The sequence below is a fragment of the Calypte anna genome, unplaced genomic scaffold, assembly GCF_003957555.1.
Source record: "Calypte anna isolate BGI_N300 unplaced genomic scaffold, bCalAnn1_v1.p scaffold_86_arrow_ctg1, whole genome shotgun sequence".
NCBI lineage: Eukaryota > Metazoa > Chordata > Aves > Apodiformes > Trochilidae > Calypte > Calypte anna.
Window position 1 is genome coordinate 396,391 of NW_022045534.1, and position 18,813 is coordinate 415,203.

Below are 18,813 nucleotides of genomic sequence, written 5' to 3' on the forward strand. Positions count from 1 at the left end.
AAGTGAAGAGCAGGTTTGGATACCAACACGATGAGAGTCCTCCAGCTCTCACAGGGGTCTCTGAGGTTGGGGATTCCCCACTCACAGGTTTCTGTGTCTCTTGGGAAGGGTCACAGGACACCCTGGCTTGCTGCCTGGGCTCAGCTTGGCTGTTGCTGTTGGTTAAGAAGGTTCAGCACATCCGAGGTGCTGCTCAAGCTGCCTGGAAGGTATCATGGGTGTCCTCCCCCTCTGAACAATGGGAGGAGAGCAGGAATGCCTGACTCCCTCTCCTTGGGGTTAAAGAGCAACCCTCCCACAAAATCCATAGCTGGAGCCTGTCCACTGTTTCTGATTGGCAACATAACCTCAAAATTCATCGTTGCTTGGTTCCCACCATCTTCTGCAAGGAGGAGATTTCCATTCCAGGGTTTAATCACTCCCATGTGAGCTCCTCTGCTGTGAAGTCCTCCCTGGGCCTGTGTGGCATTAGAGAAGTTCTCTTGTGTCACAGTATGAGCCCTTGATGCTCCTCTGGATTTGTTGTCTGGATTGTACTACACGCCAGAGACATCCTACACGTGATGTTCATCTCTGTGAGTCCCTTCCACCTTCCTCTGAACACCAAGCAGCACACACAGCTCCAATGGCTTGTTCAGCTGACGACACCACAAAGAGGTTTTAATATTTAGCAGATTATTCACCAGCTGTGACATGAAAATGCTCCTGTTGTAAATTAGGATCAATGCTGGCAAAGAGCTTTATTAGCTGGGACACAATAATTGCAGCAGTAGTAGAGCAGAGTGTGGAGAGCATCTCCTGCTATGGGAATGGCATCTTTACACATGTGCTGCTCCTCAAGGCTCTGACCAGGACCAGCTCTGCTGATCCCAAGGACCAATCCTGCAATGGAGGAGACAGTCCAGAAATTCAGAACCTCACTAGGAGAGCCTGGTAGGGTATGGACTTTTCATAAGGCTTGCAGTGATAGGACAAGAGGTGATGGTTTCAAACCAAAGGAGATTCATACCAGATACAAGGGAGAAATTGTCCATGCTGAGGGTGCTGAGCCCCTGGCCCAGGTGTCCCAGAGAGCTGGGAGATGTTCCATCCCCAGAACCATTCCAGGAGAGGTTGGATGGGGCTCTGAGCAGCCTCTGGTTGGAGATGTCTCTGCCTCCTGGATGGGGTTGGATTAAATGGCCTTTAAGGTCCCTTCCATCCAAACCATTCAATGATTCTGTGAACATGGGGCACATGAAGTTATCAGCTGAAGTTATGAGCCCTTCCTGCAAAACCCAGGAGCAGCAGCTGTGTCTCTCCTGAGACAAACACCTTGTGACTTGCCAGGGCTTTTGGACCCAGACTGGCCAAGAGACACAGCAGCTTCTCAGACTTCTGAGGACGTTTCTGTGGCTGGAGCCTCTCAGATGCCACTGGGCTCAGGTCTGTTCCTGCAGATTCAAGTCAGTGATCACAGCTTCTGTAGGCTCTTGGTGGCAACAGCAGCAGTCAAGGAGCTTCTTACTCACCTCCCAGGAACAGCCAGGATCTCTGCTCAGTGCTTACACATGGAATTACTCTGGCTGCAAATAGAGAAACTGCCCCAGCAGGGTGAGTGTCTCTGTGCTGGGGGGAATGCTGGCTCTTGGTGACAGCCAAGACATTCAGCATGGCCCCAGCAGCCCCTGAACACAGCACACGTTGTCTCAGTTAAATGCAGAATGAAACTGGAGATTCCCAGCGTGGCTGCTGCTGCTCTGGATCTGCTGCCAGCCCTGAGTCAGTGACTGCTTCTCACCTTAACCCTTCATGTCAGCTCCTGGTGCCACACAGCCCATCTCACACCCATCACTTCAGATCACTCAGACACTGGGATCTCCTCTGCCACAGGACTCAGATGCTGCTCCACATTTCCCCTCACATCTGCTCCTGCTCTTTCTGGACCAGTGCACAGACCTCCAGGAGATACTGACCAGACCAAGCTCTTCTCCTCTAACTTCTTTTTCCAAGACAAATGCTTGTGGACCCAAGGACAGATCCCACCCTAGGCTGGTGCCCTTTCCCAGCTACCTCAGGGCTCTATACACGTGCAGGGGGAAGATGAGACCCAAGAGCCACCAAAACTTGCAGAAGTTCTAAAGGACAGGGGGATGTTTGATGCTATTTTTACAGTTCTGCAGTGTTTCCTCAGCCCATGATACTTCCTTGGCCCTTTATTTTGTTATTGGAGTACGTGGATGACCATGAAGTCCTGAAGACATCTGGAAGCCAGGGTATGGGCCAGTGAGTTCTTCTGCACTTTGAGCTGGAGATTCCCTTCCAGAGCACTGGAACACTGGGATGGGCAGGGATGTCACCAGGGATACTGGAGTCACTGCTGTTTATCCCCATCAGCAATGGTCCAGGTGCCTGCCTCAAGTTTGCAGGCAATGCAAAAGTGTGAGGGGAGGCTGAAAGGCTGAGGAAATGGGTAGGTAGGGACCTCATCAAGCTCACCAGTGAGTACAAGGTCTGCTCCTGGGAAGGAAAAGCCACGTGCAGCAAGTGCATTCTGGGGCCTGGCTGAGAGGGGAGCAGCTTGGAAGAACAAGATGTTGTGGTCCTGCAAAGAAGTTGAACATGAGCCAAAGAAAGCCAAACAAAAGACAGTCCCCAGCATCCTGGGCTGTGCTGTCAGCAGGGCTGGGGTGGGGACGTGGGGACCCTGCCCCCAGCTCAGCACTGGGGAGGTGACAGAACCATGGAATCACAGAATGGTTTGGGTTGGAAGGGACCTGGGACATCACCTTCAAGGGTGAGCAGAGACACCTCCCACCAGACCAGGTTGCTTAAAGCCCCATCCAATCTCTCTGGGTCCCACCTGGAGTGTTGGGTCCAGTTCTGGAAAATCCTGAAGGTGAAAGATTTGGAGCAAGACTGGAACAAGTCCAAGGAAGAGTCACACAGATGATGAAGGAACCAATGTGTCTGCCCCATGAAGAGAAGCTGCAGGAGCTGGAACTGGACAGCTGCAAGAAGAGGAGGCTCAGAGGGATCTTAGCAGTTCTGTAAAGCCCTTGTGGAAAAGACAAAACAGAGCCAGATCCCTCTCTGTGGTCTCCAGTGAAAGGACCAGAGGCAATGGAATGGAAATACAGGCACAAATGGAAATGAAGGAAATTCTGCTTAAAAATTAGAGAAAAAACTTGCTCATGGAGAGGGTGGTGAAGCACAAGAACTGGTTGCCCACTGAGGCTGTGGAATCATGGTGGGACAGGATGCTGAGCTCTGGCTGACCTTGCTTTGCACAGGGGGTGAAGGAGATGATCTCCAGAGCTGGCTGGTTCTCAGCCAAGTGGAGCATCACGTCCTGGGACTTCCAGCTTCTTCAGGCTGCACCTCTAGGGTGAAGAGGAGAGCATTTCCAGCTCCATCAGCCCATGCAGATGTAAGGATGTGAAGTTTCAACTCCTACACCAACGTGTCCTTTGGTCGGCTAGAATTTGCCTTCTTGAGTTTCACATAATTTTTGTCTCTCTTCATCCACTTCCCAGCTCAGCATTCCAGGAAAAGAAGGAAGGCAGAATTGGACAAGTTCTTCCTTTCATCTCATATTTACCCTTCTTCCAGATCCACAACCCAGATGAACCTCACGACCCAGGCAGGAGCTAATTTCACACAGTGTTTCCACACAGATGATTACTCCCAGCAGTGATGTTGGGCAGGAGGATGACAAACCCTGCAGCAGAAGCTGGAGGGCAGGGCAGGTGCTGTCTCAGTTGTTTCTCTTCCTCCAGGAAATTCCTGGTCCCTTCATGAAGCCAAAGGATTTCTGCAGGGTGCCTTGGTGAACCCAGGGATGAACCTGCACTGGCAGCATCAACCCAAGATGCCCTGGGCTCCAACACTCCACTTACCCCAACTTAAACTGAGGACAGAACTTTCATTAAAGGCCACCCAGGAGTCACTGACAGCCTGGTTCAGCACTGAGATGATTGCAGCAACACAAGTTACCCTGGAATATGTATTTCCTTGCAAAAAAAAAACCTCACCATAATTTCCAGTCCATGTATCCAACATCCAACTTAAGGACCTGACAAACAACATGAAAAAAGGAAAAACCCAACAACCTAGCACGGGGAAACACAGGATTAACCTTCATCACTGCTTGGTGGGTAAAGCAAACCAGGATGGAAAAGGCTGGAGGTTTGTTCTGCTAGAGAGACAACACTGAACATCTGGCTACTACCAGGAAAAGCAAAAGGGCTCCCTCTGGAGTGGATTCTGAAATTAACACTGGATCCAGATTGTCACAGGTGGGCAGAGAAAATGAAAACCAGTAACAAAGCAAAACATGTTCTTCTCTCTCGTTTACTCACCCTGCTCACAATGAGCACACTGGGACTAATTCAAGGAGACTTTATCATGACTGAGAGCTATGGATCCATGCCCAGAATATTAAGTCATTAATTAGTTTCCATGCATGGACTTGTATGTGGCAAGGAGGGAAATGAAAGGATTCCTGAAGAGACAAGAAAGCTTTCTTAGCATGTACAACACCCCAGAGAAATTGCCAACACAATAAATTACAAAGCCAGCTGAGAATCCACATTTTCCACCCTGGATGGTCATGCACAACTCCATAACAACCCAAGGAATGCAGCCACTGGTCCTGTACCCAGGGTGAGAAATGCAATTTGAAAGGGAGAGAGGAGCAGCTTTAAGGATGCCAACAAAACCATGCTGGAGTGGGGAGTGCTGAGGGCAGCTGTCACACTTCCAACTGAGGAAGACCCCACACTCCCACACTTCATTTGCATACAAGCCAATTAACAGAAAATTGTTTTCATGCACAGAGACAAAAAAAGAGTTAGATCATGACAAACCGAAGTCAACTTACTGCCTGCTTTTGCTCTTCTTCCTACAAACGTTGGCAAAAGAAAAAGGTGAAGAGAGAAAGAGGATGGATTAATTATTGCATGAAAAGGAAACAGACACAGAACACAGCCCAGGCTCCACACCACTGGACATGAAGGGAAATGAGGACATGAGCAAAGGTGTCCCCTGCTCCATGCCCCAGAGCAGAGTCTGAAGTGACCTTTGGTGTCAGGGAGAGCTGACCTCATGGGAGGGATCTCACAGGTCTTGGATACAGGAGAGGAGATCCAGTGGATACCTTTCCTTCTACACAGAACCTTTACCAGCTTCTATTCCTACCCTGGACTCAAAAACCATTGAATTGCTTTGGTTGGAGAAGACCTTGGAGATCATTGAGTCCAACCCTTCCCCAGCACCCCTACCCCATGTCCCTCATCCCCACATCCCCAGGGGTTGCTCTGAAACCCCTCCAGGCATGATGGGGACTCCAGCCCTGCCCTGGGCAGCCTGGGCCAGGCCCTGACAACCCTTTCCAGGCAGAAATTCTTCCCCAGCTCCAACCTAAACCTCCCCTGGCACAACTTGAGGTGTGCCCAAAGTTCCTCTTGTCCCATCCCTTCTTCCTTGGGAGCAGAGCCCGACCCCCCCTGGCTCCAACCTCCTCTCAGGGGCTTGCAGAGAGCCACAAGGTCTCCCCTCAGCCTCCTCTGCTCCAGGATCAGCACCCACAGCTCCCTCAGATGCTCCTCACAACTTCTCCACACCCTTCCCCATCTTCTCCAGACCCTTCCCCAGCTCCATTCCCTTCTCTGGACACACAAAGCCTCAGGAGCTGCCCTCAAGGCAAGGAAGCTCAGACTGCCTCCCCCTGAAGTCTGGAAATCCCATCCTGGGGGTGCAACCACAGCTTTCCACTCATTTCCCTGTGTGCAGAGATTTGCCACCATGAGCATCCAACCTTTTCCAGAAGAAAAAAACATCACCTTGGTCAGAGAGTGCCCATAGGGTCCTCCACCCATGGGGTTCAGGAGGACAAATGAATGTGTGTCACAACCAGATCTGGGATGGGAGGGCAGAAACTGAGAGGCAAAAGCACCAAAACCAGGGAGTCAGGACAAAGATGCAGAGGAAACAATTCCTTTGGTGCACTGCAAGCTTTGTCTGGATGGATGGATGGATCACTGCTCATTTGGAAGGCTGGATGGGGCTTGGAGAACCCTGGGCTGGGGGAGGTGTCCCTGACCATGCAGGGGTTGGAACTGGAGGAGCTTTAAGGTTCCTTCCAACCCAAACCAGCCTGGGATTCTATAATGCAGTAAAAGAGGTGAAATAGGGATGAATTTATCCTCTTTTGAAGCAAGGCAATGTACACCACAGTCCTGCCAGGGCAGTGGGGTCACATCTATAGGAACACTGCTGGGAAGCAGCAAAATATCCCATTGTTGCTTCCATAATTCAAGGGTTTGCCCAGATGTTGTCTTTGCAGATGCAGCAACCACTCTGAGTCCTGCCTGGGGCTGGAGGAGGAGGAGAAGGAGAAGCAGTTGTGTGCACAGCAGGGCTGGCTGCAGGGTTTTGATGACCCTCATCTACACAGGAATGGCAATTACAGCTTCTCCAGCCTCACAGAAACACAGAATTCTTCTGCTAAAGCCCTTTAAGATCACTGAGCCCAGCCATGAGGTGTTGTGTTCCCTGCCAGAGCAGAGGGACCACTGGTAAGCACATCTTCCCCAGGAATTCAGGTCAGGGAAATAAAATCCATGAAGGAAAAGCTCCTTTTGGCTTTGAAATCCATAACCTCATTCATCTCCCCTCTCAGCAGCATCACCCAGAACCCGTCCCTTAATCTGCAGCAGCTTCTCCTCAGTGACCACTGCAGGGACAGATGTTTCCCAGCTGTGCACTGAGGGTCCCTTTGGGAATGACTCTGGAGAATTCCCCATTTCTGGGCAGATACTTCTGGATTCTTCCCCCCAAGACCTGTTTTTTTTGTTTTTTCAGGTGCCTGTTTCAGTAGATGTTGGGCCCATCTCTGCCCAATCACTGGCTCCTGGTTGCTCCTCCCAGCACTGGGATTCACAGGACCAGATGTTGAGCCAGCTCAGGGAAAAGGTCTGCAATGATCTCCCCTCCACACCACCAGAAAAGGTTGTTAGATTGAAAGATGAGGGTCTGGCACTAACTGCAGATGTGGAAAAAAATCTATCTTGGGAGGCATTGCTAGAAGGAGGGAGCAGTTATTAGATTCATCATCACATCAGCTAATGAGGAAATTGTCACTGAGGAAATGGAAGAAGTGACCTGGGATCTGCCTGCTGGATGTCCACCCAGCTGGGAGCCAGACCCCACGGGGAGGTGATCCCCACACCCACTGCTGAGGGGTGCCAGGGGCACAGGGGGTGCAGGGGGCTTTAAGGACAAAGGGAAAGCTGAGCCCGTGGCCTGATGGAAAAGAAGATAGAAAATGCTGGAAGGACGTTGCTGACGAGAGAACTGACAACACAAGGACACAGAGCTGCTGGAACCAGTGCAGAGGAGGCCCTGGAGCTGCTGGGAGGGCTGGAGCAGCTCTGTTCTGGAGCCAGGCTGAGAGAGTTGGGGGTGTTGAGGCTGGAGAAGAGAAGGCTGCACCGGGGAGACCTTAGAGCACCTTCCAGTGCCTGAAGGGGCTCCAGGAAAGCTGGGGAGGGACTTGGGACAAGGGCCTGGAGGGATGGGAGCCTGCGAGGGGGAAGGGTTTGGAGCTGGGAGAGGGGAGATGGAGAGGAGATCTTGGGCAGGGAGGGAGGGAGGGAGAAATGGTTTGGTTGGACTTGGTGATCTCCAAGGTCCTTTCCAGCCATGAGCATTCTGTGATTCTCAGGTGTGGGACATGGGTTAGTGGTGGCCTGGAATAAGGTGATGTCCTGGCTGGGCTGGAGTGGGCTAGGAGAAGGGGGAAGGGTTTGGAGCTGGGAGAGGGGAGATGGGGATGAGATGTGAGGGAGGAATTGCTTGGGGTGAGGGTGCTGAGCCCCTGGTTGCCCAGGTTGCCCAAGGAAGCTGTGGCTGCCCCATCCCTGGCAGTGTCTCAGCCCAGGTTGGATGGGGCTTGGAGCACCCTGGGCTGGGGGAGGGGTCCCTGACCATGGCAGGGGGACACTGGGGGGGCTTTGGGGTCCCTTCCAGCACAACCAGGCTGGGATTCTAAGTTTGCTCAATGCAAAACCCATCCTTAATCTCTCATCAGGACATTAACCACCTCCAAACCAGCAACCAAAGCAGCTGAGAAACCTTTTTGGCTGTGAGGCCACAATCCCAGCATGGCTCAACATGGGGAAAATGGATGAACCTCCAGAGAACAGCTCTGTCCCCCCAAAGCAATGCTTTCCTTTCTCTCCTGAGCCAGGCACCAAGCTCTCAGACAGCCCATGTCAGGTGAGCTGAATCCAGCTCTAAATGCTGAGGTGAAGGCAGCATTAAAAGTGTAAAAGAATACTGCATGAGAAAATGGAAAAAAACCCCATAAAAACTTAACGTGTGGCATAAATTATAAATTAGAATTTCTGAAATGCACCAAACGATGAGAAAATCCCCAAACTTGCAGGAACACAAAATTGTGTCTGGCAGGGCTAAAACCACCAAAAAGGAGACTTGGAAATGAAGACAAATATCAGAAACAGAACAAAGCCTCGAGGTGGTGAATTGTTTCTTGGTGGCCATGGTAAAATATTCAGAAGGGAAAGAAGAGTTGGTATTTCTGCTGTGCCTGGCTAGAAGTCCTTTCCCCTCACAACTGCTGGCAGCAAACACTGGAGTGTCTTCCACTAATAAAGAGAAAAGGTGTTAAAAATTATCTCCTAGAAATAACATTTGCAGATCTGCAGGGCTGGGGAGCTTGCAGCTGGGATTCCTACAATAATGACACCAGGGCAGGGAGGGGAAGGTTGGGGAGAGTTTGGATTAGCCAGGGACTGGAACTGGTGTTCAAAAAGGGAGGAAGAAAACTTGAACGAGCATCAACATCCCACCCTGCCATGAATTTATTCAAAGTAACAGAAGTGCTGAGACAAGACTCAGCTAATAATGAATGGGAAGCATTGGAACCTCTTGGCAAAGAGGTTTGGCCAAATCAGTCCCATTTTGTTAAGTGTCAGGAGCTGGGCTGCTGAAGGCAGCTGTGATGTTTGCAGCTCTCTGGAGGGCAGCCCTGCAAGAGGCTGTCAGAACAGAAATAAAGCACTTTGCAGGGCTGCAGACATGGAAGCCTTCAAAAAGCAGCCCTTGGTGCAGAAAGGGCCCCCCAAAAAGGGGAAAACGGTGATGAGGAGAAGTGAAACCCTCTGGTGACTCCCTGCTAAGGTTCAGAGAAGAATTCTTCCCCTTGTTGTTTTTTCCCCCAATTAAAAAAATAAAATTACATGAAAATCTGGAGCAAGCAAAGAAGTCACCCATGAGAAGTGTGTGTTGAGGGGTGCCCTCCCTGAGATGGGTGAGGAGTGTGCGGGAAAAGCCCAGAGCTGCCCAAGCACATCCTCATTTAGTGCTGGGAGAACCTCGTGTGCTGGAGCTGATGAGTGTAAAATGAAGCTAAATGCATTAAACCTGAACACGAGGCATGGATTGTTATCTGTGCAAGCACATTTGCATGGGCAGTGAGTTCTCCCTTCCTGCTCACTGCAGCTCAGGAGCAGATGTCTTCCTGGAGGATGCCTTAATGGAGGAGAAGCTGCCAGGCTCCACAGAGAGCTTGGGAGGGGAATGCAGGAAAAATAAATAGTGTGTTATGCAATGTGCAGAACCAAATCATGACAGAGAGAAAGGCTCACGGGAGGATTCTGGTTGGAAAGGACCTCAGGAGGTCTCAGACACAGCCTCCTACTCAGGACAAGGTCAAGCTCAGCTCAGTCCTGGTGGCTCAGAGCTCTGTCCTGCCTGGTCTTGAAAACCTCCAGGGATGAAGAGAGCCCCAACCTCTCTGGGACCAGCTCACTGCTCCTGCATCCTCATGGGGAAGAATTCTCTCCTTATCTCCAGCCCTATTTGTCCTCACAGTTTTTAAACAGTTCTGGGAGCTGGGGGAGTCAGTGAAGAGACAGAATCATAGAATCCCCAGATGGTTGAGATCGGAGGGGACCTTGAAGCTCATTCTGGCTCCAACCCCCCTGCCATGGTCAGGGACCCCTCCCCCAGCCCAGGGTGCTCCAAGCCCCATCCAACCTGGGCTGAGACACTGCCAGGGATGGGGCAGCCACAGCTTCCTTGGGCAACCTGGGCAACCAGGGGCTCAGCACCCTCACCCCAAGCAATTCCTCCCTCACATCTCATCCCCATCTCCCCTCTCCCAGCTCCAAACCCTTCCCCCTTCTCCTAGCCCACTCCAGCCCAGCCAGGACATCACCTTATTCCAGGCCACCACTAACCCATGTCCCACACCTGAGAATCACAGAATGCTCATGGCTGGAAAGGACCTTGGAGATCACCAAGTCCAACCAAACCATTTCTCCCTCCCTCCCTCCCTGCCCAAGATCTCCTCTCCATCTCCCCTCTCCCAGCTGCAAACCCTTCCCCCTCACAGGCTCCCATCCCTCCAGGCCCTTGTCCCAAGTCCCTCCCCAGCTTTCCTGGAGCCCCTTCAGGCACTGGAAGGTGCTCTAAGGTCTCCCCTTCTCTTCTCCAGGCTGAACACCTCCAGTGACTCTCTGCAAGTTCCTCCTGTTCCCCAGGATCTGTGATGCTGGAGAGCAAAGCGTGGAGCTGGGGGCAGGAGAGGGGATGCCCGAGGTGGGTCAGGGTGCCAGGGTCAGGGTGCCACAGTTTCTGGTGGGTGAGGATTTACCTTCAGCAGCTTCATCAGCCCCTCCAGCTGCACCATCAGCTCCCTCCTGCTCTCCTGCAGTGCTGACATCCTCTGCTCCAGCTCATCCTTTCTCTGCCTGTTCAAAGGAAAGAAGAGTCAGAAAATAACCCCGGGGTGTTTCAGAAGCCCTTCAGGAAAAGCACCTGTAGGAAACCATCAGGCTTGTCACTGAAAATCCCCAAATCACTCAGCCCCTGGGTGGTAGGAAGCCCTTTTTTTTTTTTGAGAGCTCTACATTTTGAGGGGAAAACCCAAACCAAACCATTTTATCTTGGCTTTCTGAAGGCCAGAGCCAACCCCCTGCAGAGCCCTCAGACAAGTGAGAACCAGCGACAGGAGGAGAGAAAACCAGTAAAAATAAGAGAGAAAAAAAAGGCTGCAGATGTCTGGAGAGGAAAAGCAATCACCTGGGGGGCAGGAGACCCACAGAGCTACTTCTGTGATGGGGCTGACATCCCTGAGCCCAGGCAGCAAGGAAAGGACAGAGAGGTGACCTTCCCCTTCCTCAGCATCAGAAAACCTCTGTGTCCTCTGCTCCTGCAGACACCCAGCCCTGAGGGACTCCAGGAAACACAACCCTATGCTTCTAGTTTATATTAAAAAAAAAGCCATAGAAGGGACTTAGATACAAAGAGAAATTCAAAGAGTAACTGTCCACCTGCCAGAGCTCAGCTTTTATCTCATCTGAGAAACACTGAGCCCCACAAACCACAAGAAAAAACCCAGCATTTATTCCTCTAGCATTGTTTCTGTGGACATCATAACATCTTAAACCAAAGCTGAAGCCACCACATATTCCAGACTGAATTTCTAAATGCCTGAAATGATATCTGTGTTCTCCTGTGACAGGCTGTGGATAAATATTGTTGGATTTTTAATAACCAGCTGGTTTTATTTGGATGTTAGGAACAATCTCTTTACTGAAAGTGTGGTCAAGCCTTGGAACAGGGTGCCCAGGGGTGGAGGGGATCAAAACCCCACGTGGATGTGGCACCTGGGGATGTGGATTAGTGGGCATGGTGGGGTTAGGTTGATGGTTGGACTTGATGATCCTGGAGGTCTGTTCCAACCTCACTGATTCTGTGATTCTATGCTTTTAGAACAACCAACAGGACATTAGAACCTGGAAAAAAAAAAAAAAGGCCATTTCCTCAGACTGAGCCAACCTGCTGAGAACCAGAAACCACCCATGCCAGGCAGCAAGCAGCTAGAGCTACCCAGCAGAAGGAACTTGTCTCCACACTGCTTCTAGAAGGGAGAGGAGACCACAGAGATTGGACTGCTCTGGGTATTTCTTTCAGCACCCTTCCTTTTTTATTTTATTTTGAGGACTGTGGTTATTAAATGCCAAAACCTACCCCAAAAGTAAGGCCCTAAAGAGATGACCACATGTGCCTGGTCACCTCCTGGGTGTTTAGGTCCCCCCAGACACAGCTTTACCTGGCTGCATGGTGTCTGTTCTCTCTCCAGGCCAGTTCAAAGCCTGTGCCTCTTATCCTGCAGTTCCTTCAAGCAACATTCTGGTTATCAACCACAAAACTGCAAACATGTGGAACCAGAACAGCTCTGCAATGCTCATGAGGACTGAGCACCAACCAGCTCACTGCTTTGGGCTGATCTTAGTGTCAATGCCCTGCAGCAAAGGAAGGAGCTGTTTGCCCTTGACAAAGGGCTTTAAAGATTGGGTTTTTTTTTTAAAAAAAAGGCAAATGGCCCCTAGAGACACAGTGTGCTGAGGCAAAGCAGGGCCTTGGTGTGGGGATGAGCAGCTCCTGGCTGCACCCAAGGCATCCCACAAGGAGTCCCAGGACTTCTCTCCAGGGCTGGGCTGCCTGCAGGTTTTTAAACCCAGGACAGGTTGATTTTTGATGGATTAGTTTGGGTTTTTTTTTGGCTTTCAGAGCCTAAATTCTACTCATCAAGGGAAGATCATTTGGTAACATGTCCTTAGGTAACCCCAAAGGCAAGACCTTCCCCAGGGGAACATCTCCTCCTTGGGGACACTTTGTGAAGTCCTTCCACACCAGGGATCATCTGCTGAGATGATGAGAACTCCCAGAGTGATGCTGGGCAGTCAGGAGAATCCATCTGGGTGTGAAACTGATGGATGTCTGTGGCAGGGAAGCCAAGGGGAGCTCTGCCCATAGCTCTGCCCTGCTGCTGCAGACAGATGGGGCACCCAGGACCTGGAGGGGACTTGGCAGCTAAAGGGAGGGCAAACCTGTTCTTGATGGAGAAACTGGAAAAGCTCGAGTTGTTTATGCAAGAGGAGGTGGAAAGGGGAGGAAATCAAAATCTCTGCAGACTCAGAGAGAGGAACTCTGGAAAAGAATCTTTTCAGCAGGGGAAGGATGAGGTTTGGGAAAGGGAGCTCACAAAGGTTGGAAATAACTCAGAAGCTTTGATTCTCCCAAGCAGAGGAATCAGCTGACATCCCACCAGCAGGGCCAGGGGATGTGGTTTTCTTCCCACCTCTACAACAAAAGCTGCCAGCTCTGTCTGACAGGGATGGAGGTAAAAAGGGCACTGCAGGGAGAACTTCCCAGCCCCTGTGACACCCACCAGGCAACCACCATGACCCCACAGGCTGCACAGCCTGAACCCAACCTTTTTTTCCTCCTTTTCCAATGCAATTTACATATCTGAGGGGCCAAAGTGGCTGCAATGATCACTCAGCACTTTTTTTTTTTCCTTTAGCAAAACACCAGCTCTCTAAAATCCTCCTGGTTTGTTCCAGATAATCTGCAGTTTGGACAAAGATCTTCAGAAAATACATGAAGGGACAGAAAACTGCATCCCTGCTCTTGAGATTATTGCCTCACTTTAAAAACAAGATTTAGTTGTGGGCTGAACCTGGATGGTTTCCAGCTTAAGCTCTTGGTTCTTCCATCACCTTTCTCTGCTGGGTCAAGCAGCACATCAACCTGCCTTGCAATCTCCTTTTCCCCCAATTCTGGCATAAATATTTCTGGGAATTGTCTGCATCCTCTCTGTATGTTTAAAAAAAATCCACATATTAAGGTAAAGCATAAAGCCAGAAAATCCACGAGCCATTACCACCAGGTAATTGAATGAAAAGTTCTGGTGAGAACCCAAACTGTGCTGTAACACAGCAAACTCCGGATGAAAACATAAAAGAAGAAGTTGAAAGCCTCAGATTGTGCAGCACAGTTTTTGGAAAACCTTTCACCATTCCTGGGCAGCAAAACCTGACCCCAACCCATGAAACTTCTCAAACCTACCCCAGGTTACAGCACTTCTGAAGCTCTGAATTAACTGGGAATTGGTGACAAACCCAAACACAGCCAGAGAAAATCCCCTCCCCACCACCCAACCCATGAAACCCCTCATGCTACAAACACTGATGGCACAAAGAAATGCAAAGGGAACCAAGGAGGCTTTGGGGACCATTTCCCAGCTTCCTAGTCCTGCCTGGCTGTTGGGAGGGATGGATTTTCAGAACTGCACTGATAAATCCAAGGCGTGACATTTCCCTCCAGCTCCACTCCTCTGGACACGTGGTGAGCAGATAATGCCCTTGCTGCTGGGTTTTCCTATGGGTTTCCCCTTACAGTTCCTTCTCTGAACTACACAAATCAGATTCGTTTTCAGAGATTATTTTATTTACTTCTAAATCCACTTTAAAAAAAAAAATTTTGCAATACACTGAAGAATTCAGCACTTTAAATAACACTTCAAGGCTACTCAGGAGATGCTGCTCCCACCACATGGAAATCTTGGAATGGTTTGGGTGGGAAGGGACCCCAAAGCCCCCCCAGGGCCCCCCTGCCATGGTCAGGGACCCCTCCCCCAGCCCAGCGTGCTCCAAGCCCCATCCAACCTGGGCTGAGACACTGCCAGGGATGGGGCAAGAGCCCAGGGGCTGACCCAGGTACCAAACCCCCAGAACCTCTGGGTGATTTTCCTGTTACCGTAGCAGCCGAAGCTCAGCCAGGAGCGTTGGGTTCTGCTGAGCCTTCTCGGGGGTGGGCTGAGAGGCTTGCTCATGTTCCAGCCTCAGGCGCTGAATTTCTTGGAGAATCTCTCTGGAGAAACGACAGAGGGGAGATGCAGGAGGAAGGAGGTCAGCTCTGCACTCCCACAGCCCTTCCAGCACCTTCTGCCAGGCTGCTGCTGGCTGCCAGGTTCACACCAGAGGCAGGTAAAGCAGCACAGCCCTGAGAGCTGCTGGAACACACACAGGGAACTTATTACTTCATTAGGAGCATGAGATCACTGCTGTGCCACAGTGCTGGCAACACCTCTCCAAACCCTTCCCTGCAGAACGGGCTCAGGGACCATGCAAAGAGGAAAAAAGTGTGATTTTCAGTGTATTCTGCAGGCACCAGAGAGCTTCAGAGAGCCATTGAGTCCCGGCCTGGTTTGGGTGGGAAGGGACCTCAAAGGTCCCTAAGTGTCCCCCCTGCCATGGTCAGGGACCCCTCCCCAGCCCAGGGTGCTCCAAGCCCCATCCAACCTGGGCTGAGACACTGCCAGGGATGGGGCAGCCACAGCTTCCTTGGGCAACCTGGGCAACCAGGGGCTCAGCACCCTCACCCCAAGCAATTCCTCCCTCACATCTCATCCCCATCTCCCCTCTCCCAGCTCCAAACCCTTCCCCCTTCTCCTAGCCCACTCCAGCCCAGCCAGGACATCACCTTATTCCAGGCCACCACTAACCCATGTCCCACACCTGAGAATCACAGAATGCTCATGGCTGGAAAGGACCTTGGAGATCACCAAGTCCAACCAAACCATTTCTCCCTCCCTCCCTCCCTCCCTGCCCAAGATCTCCTCTCCATCTCCCCTCTCCCAGCTGCAAACCCTTCCCCCTCGCAGGCTCCCATCCCTCCAGGCCCTTGTCCCAAGTCCCTCCCCAGCTTTCCTGGAGCCCCCCTCACCTTTCCAAGGGCTCCTGGCAGGTCAGTAGGAATAAGGAGAATAACAGCTCACAGAGAGAGAGGTGCTGGGGTCCCCCCAGGGGAAGGCAATCAGCCAGCAGCCCAATTAATGGCACTGGTTCTGCACAGCCCCAGGGGAGGGAAGGTCCCACCTGACAGCCAAGGCCTGTCTGTTGAAATGGAAACCAAGTCCTTCTGCCAGAGGAGATCATAATCTGTGATCCTCCTCCCCTGTTTTTTTTTCCAAACCCTTGGAGCTGTTCTCCATGCAGGGTTTCAATCCAGCACTGACTGAGATCTCCCTTATCTCTGATCTCCACCAACCACTTCAAAGCCCCGAGGGCTCTTGGCAGATGCTGGAGCTGTGCTGGTGCCCTGCTGCAAGGATCAAGCTGCTCTCCAGGAACTGGTTCTCCTCCAAACCATCCTGGAGGAACCTCGTGTCAGGAGGTCACACAGAGAGGTTCTGGGGTAGCCCACAGGTTGCCCAACCACACAGCACAGGGGGTTTGCAGCTGCTTGTCCTTTAGGGCTGCACCTTCTCTCATCCAGAGAAACATGAACTCAGAATGTGGACACAGAAGCAGCTGCCAGGGCAATGTGAGGATAAAAAGAAGGGATCTCTTCTTGAGAGACTCTTTGGAGCAGGAAGACTCCTTGAATCCCAGACTGGGCTGTGCTGGAGGGACCTCAAAGCTCACCCAGTGCCACCCCTTGCTGTGCTCCTTTTCCAGGCCTCCCCATTCCTTCAGACTCCTTTGTCTTCCACCAGAAGGAGAACTCCCCACTCATTCTTCTGAAGCTGAATTTACCCAGCCCAGCCTTCCATCCTGCTCGCTCTGCTACATCTCCTCTCCTGATCTTTGCTCCTGCCCATCTTGTCCACACAGTGCTTTTGCCAAGAAAGGTTGGACCAGATGAACCTTGGGGTCCCTTGTAACCTCAGATTCTGGGACTTGATGATTCTCTGATTTATTTTCTCCTGATTTTTATCCTGCTGCTCTCTGCACAGCTTGGTCCTGCTGCGAGAACTTTGCTGGGTTGGCAGAGAGCAACGTGAGGCAGGAACAGAGTTGAGATTATTTTAAGAAGATCAGTGAAGAAGATCAAGCTTCTCCCTTTGGGAACAGAACTCATGGGTTCAGGGGGCAGCTACACCCTTCAACAGGAGATCAGGAACTCCTCCTGATTAACAGAACCCAAAAGGGCTGAAAAGAACAAACACAAGGACTCCACAAACATTGCTCCAGATCAAAGCTTTTTACCTGTTTTTGTTTTCCAGCTCTGCTATCAGCTGCCTTTGTTGTTTGTTGGCATCAAAGCTGAACCCCAGGTCTGCTGGTGGGCGAGGCTGGTGGGTGAGGAACAGAGAAGAATTAGACAGGAGACTGAGGATGGGAGGGCTTGGATCCAGCTCTGGGTCTCCTGAACACCCCAGGGTGGGCTATGGGGGCACCTCCAGATCAGGTTCCACAGCTGCCTGGGTCTGATCTCAGGGTGGGCAGCTGCTGACCTCACTGTCCATCTGAAGAATTCCAGTAACTTTTTTTTTTTTTCTTTTTTTTTTGGCTTTTTCAAGACCTTCAGAAAAAAAACACACTGTACCCATCTGTTCCTAAAGCACAGCCTGGCTCCTCTGGGAGGAGATGCAGATAGACCTTGGTCAGAAAGTCTTCTAGTGAAGCACTGACCTTCCCATATCTCAGCTGGTGGGGAGAAGTCAGAATAATTTACATTTTATGGCCAGGATTATTCCCAGACATTAAATTTAACTCTGGTCACTGCCTCTGGAATCACAGGGCCTCGTCCTGGCTCAGGGCATTTCCCCACTGGAATCCTGAGCTGCTGCTTTGGAGGCCTGGTACCACTCAAAGCTATCCTGGCCAGCAGGCACAAGAAGTTGCCCACTCAGAGCTGGGGAGAAATCTTTTCTCATGGGTGGGTGTCCCTGGCTAAGAAGTGCCTGAGGAAGAGGATGGTGCCATGCTGTGACACCAGGTCCTACAGCTGAGCCTGGCAGGGACCTCTGGAGTTGTGTGACTAGTGGAGTCCCTCAGGGGTCGGTACTGGGACCGGTGTTGTTCAATATCTTCATCAACGACTTGGATGAGGGTATAGAATGTACCCTCAGCAAGTTTGCTGATGACACTAAGCTGGGAGGAGTGGCTGACACACCGGAAGGCCGTGCTGCCATTCAGAGAGACTTAGACAGGCTGGAGAGTTGGGCAGAGAGAAACATGATGAAATTCAACAAGGGGAAGTGTAGAGTTTTGCATTTGGGGAAGAACAACACGATGGCCCAGTATAGGTTGGGGGCTGACCTGCTGGAGAGCAGTGGAGGTGAAAGAGACCTGGGGGTCCTGGTAGACAAGAGGATGACCACGAGCCAGCAATGTGCCCTTGTGGCCAAGAAGGCCAATGGCATCCTGGGGTGCATTAGAAAGGGTGTGGTTAGTAGGTCAAGAGAGGTTCTCCTCCCCCTCTGTTCTGCATTGGTGAGGCCGCACCTGGAGTATTGTGTCCAGTTCTGGGCCCCTCAGTTCAAGAAGGACAGGGAAGTGCTTGAAAGAGTCCAGCGCAGAGCTACTAAGATGATGAAGGGAGTGGAACATCTCCCTTATGAGGAAAGGCTGAGGGAGCTGGGTCTCTTTAGTTTGAAGAAAAGGAGACTGAGGGGTGACCTCATCAATGTTTTCAAATATGTAAGGAGTGAGTGTCAGGGAGATGGAGTTAGGCTCTTCTGAGTGGTGACCAGTGATAGGACAAGGGGTAATGGGTGTAAATTGGAGCACAGGAGGTTCAAGTTGAATATTCGAAAAAAAATTTTTCCTGTAAGGGTGACAGAGCCCTGGAACAGGCTGCCCAGGGGGGTCGTGGAGTCTCCTTCACTGGAGACATTCAAAACCCGCCTGGACACGTTCCTATGCGAAGTGCTCTAGGTGGCCCTGCTCTGGCAGGGGGGGTTGGACTAGATGATCTTTCGAGGTCCCTTCCAACCCCTAGGATTCTATGATTCTATGATTCTATGATTCTATGATTCTATGATCTGCTCAGGCAGCAGCACCCAGAGCCAGGATCATGTCCTGAAGATCTCCAAGGGAGATTCCACAACCTCCCTGGGCAACTTGTGCCAGTGCTTGGTCACCCTCACTCTGGGAATCGTTTCCTGATGCTCAGAGGGACCTTCCTGTGGCCCAGTTTCTGCATGGAGCCTCTGCTCCTGGCACCACT

At 51.2% G+C, this 18,813-nt stretch overlaps 1 protein-coding gene across 3 annotated transcripts in view; it reads right to left on the reverse strand.

Moving 5' to 3' along the window:
* The window catches only part of DTNB (dystrobrevin beta), a 159,270-nt gene that overhangs the window by 28,216 nt on the left and 112,241 nt on the right, over positions 1–18,813 (reverse strand). For 2 of the 3 annotated variants that reach the window (XM_030468840.1, XM_030468842.1), the window contains exons 14-16: positions 16,848–16,933; positions 14,614–14,727; positions 10,661–10,757 (exon numbers count right to left, since the gene is read on the reverse strand). In XM_030468840.1, coding sequence (XP_030324700.1) covers positions 10,661–10,757; positions 14,614–14,727; positions 16,848–16,933 — 297 coding nt within the window. Of the gene's footprint in view, positions 1–9,487; positions 9,571–10,660; positions 10,758–14,613; positions 14,728–16,847; positions 16,934–18,813 lie in introns of those variants that run through there. The other variant, XM_030468841.1, reaches the window with a different exon arrangement.